General features: G+C 65.1%; 1 protein-coding gene across 3 annotated transcripts in view; it reads left to right on the top strand.

Annotated features, from left to right (window-relative positions):
- LOC118453313 (rho GTPase-activating protein 6-like) overlaps nt 1-2,144 on the top strand; it is an 8,044-nt gene that overhangs the window by 2,201 nt on the left and 3,699 nt on the right. For 2 of the 3 annotated variants that reach the window (XR_004843236.1, XR_004843237.1), the window contains exon 2: nt 1,092-1,248. Coding sequence is in view for 1 of the 3 variants with exons in the window: in XM_035903675.1 (XP_035759568.1) it covers nt 651-677; nt 1,092-1,248 (184 nt within the window). In the remaining 2 variants the exon portion in view is untranslated. Of the gene's footprint in view, nt 1-513; nt 678-1,091; nt 1,249-2,144 lie in introns of those variants that run through there. The other variant, XM_035903675.1, reaches the window with a different exon arrangement.

The following is a 2,144-nucleotide window of genomic DNA, read 5'->3' as shown; positions in this document are numbered from 1 at the left end:
CTCCCCCCGCACGCTGGAGGAGCAGGGGGGAGCACGAGCGTGCTGCAGCCCCCCCCGGCAGCCTCCCCCGGGCAGCCCCCACCAACCGGCCCATGTCGGAGCCCCCCCAGACGCTCAGGAGGGCACCGCTCCCCAGTGACGCCTCGTGCCCAGGCATCCGGGGGGATGCGGGTGAAGGCGGAGAGGGGTGCGCGTCTGCACGGCATCCTCCAGCGCCCACGCTGCGAGGCTGGGGTCTCGTCCCAAGCCCACTCCACCCGGAGCCCATGGGTTTGCTTGCCCTGAGCTGCAGTCAGGTGCCGGCCGGGAGCGGCGCTCAGCCGAGCTGGGTGAAGGTGGGCTGCGGGGACACGTTCACCTAACGCCACCAGGTTGGGTGGAGATCGCTGGAGGGCAGGGGCGAAGCGAGGCGGGGGGGGCCTGGAGGGAGCAGGGGGATGTGCCGGGATGGAGCCCCTGGCTCCCTGTGTCCGTCGTTTGCTGCGCAGCTCCCCAGCGGGAAGTGTTTCCCGTCAGTTGGGTGTTGGACCAGGGGGGGCGAAGCGGCTGCGATTCCCCTCGCCTGAATTCCTGTTGTGCCCTCTAGGTTTGGTAAGGAGACGGTTGGACTCGCCCGGGCTCTGCTTGGCGTGGAGCGTGGCTCAAGGCTGATGCCAGCCAGGAGCTGTGATCCCATGGTGAGGAGCGGCCGAGTCCCAGCATCAGGGCCCCCGTCCCTGCTCTGGCCGGCCGGGGTGTGCCCCGTCCCGCGTACGTGAGCCCGACGGTGTTGGGCTCCGCGTGAAAGCAGACGGCAGCTGGAATTGGCCGGGGAGCTCTGCCGGGCACTGAGGCGCCTCGGGAGCCCGTGGGGTGTTGGGGCTGGGGCTGAGGTCCCTCAGGTGCTCCCTGATGGGCTCTGCTTGGAAGGTGAAAGTCAGACGGCGCGGCTGGGGCGCCCACGGTTCAGCTGGCCCTTTGGAGGAGTGACAGAGGGCCGAGTGTCTCTTGCAGAGGCACCCTGCGGCATTTTCGGCAGCTTCTCTCCCAAAGCAGGCGTCTCGGTGATGCGCTCCTGACTCTCCCATTTTTATACACGTTTTGTTTTTCAGCGGACCAGTGTCTCGGCTCTTCTACCAGGGCAAAGCACCGAAATGCAGCCCATGCCCCTGCACAGCCTTTCGGAGCTGGAAAGAGCCAGCCTGCAGGAGCTCGCTCTCTACCGGCTGCAGGAGAAGCTGCTCCTGGGAGATCTCAGCCTGGCTAAAGGTAGGGATGGGGAGATCTCAGCCTGGCTAAAGGTAGGGATGGGGGGGATCTCAGCCTGGCTAAAGGTAGGGACGGGGGGAGCTCAGCCTGGCTAAAGGTAGGGATGGGGAGATCTCAGCCTGGCTAAAGGTAGGGACGGGGAGATCTCAGCCTGGCTAAAGGTAGGGGATGGGCGAGGGCGGCTCCGATGCGGGAGGGCTGAGCTCTGAGCCGCCGCTGCTCCTCATCCCCGCTCCCGCAGTCCGGAGCACAGGATGATGTTTATGGAAAGACATTTGTGACACGTCTTGGTCCATTTTATTTTTTGTTCCCTGCTTTGGCCCAAGCCTCGAAGGCCTGATCAACCTTTTGAGGAGGGTCTGCGCATCCGCAGGGGTGTGAGAATGTGACCTTGCTGCTTGCCTGCCTCTGATCCCCCTAATCCAAACCAGATGCAGTATGGCTTGGCGAGGTCTTCCGCTGGGACTATCCTAATGCCGTTGGGATGGGAGAAGCTTTGCCTTTTGGATTCATGTGCAGCACCAAGTCCCAGTGCTGGGACGGGGCTTGCGCAAGGCTGGAAGCTCCATGGTGAAATCCATGGGCAGGCAAACACAGACGCTGCGCTGGGACTGAGCTGCTCTGCCCTGCCTACGCAAGCAGCCCGGCACTGTCGGGGTTCCCGTGAGCTGCCCGCGCCCCCCGACGTCTGCACGTCCCACCGAGCAGGCACGGTGAGCTGGGGATCTGCTGACCCCTTCCCAAATGTCCGCGTTACTCAGGGGTGGGCAGACGGCCTTGAAATGCCCCCTTAGGGCAGGAGGTGCCTCCAGCTCGGCAGCCCTGGGCACCAGCAGTGCGGCTGCAAAGGGGGTCACCAGCCCCACCGCCCCCTCGCAGCAGCACCCAGGGCAGCT

The sequence above is a fragment of the Egretta garzetta genome, unplaced genomic scaffold, assembly GCF_000687185.1.
Source record: "Egretta garzetta isolate BGI_Z169 unplaced genomic scaffold, ASM68718v1 scaffold571, whole genome shotgun sequence".
Classification (NCBI taxonomy): domain Eukaryota; kingdom Metazoa; phylum Chordata; class Aves; order Pelecaniformes; family Ardeidae; genus Egretta; species Egretta garzetta.
This window is presented reverse-complemented; position numbering and strand designations above follow the sequence as displayed.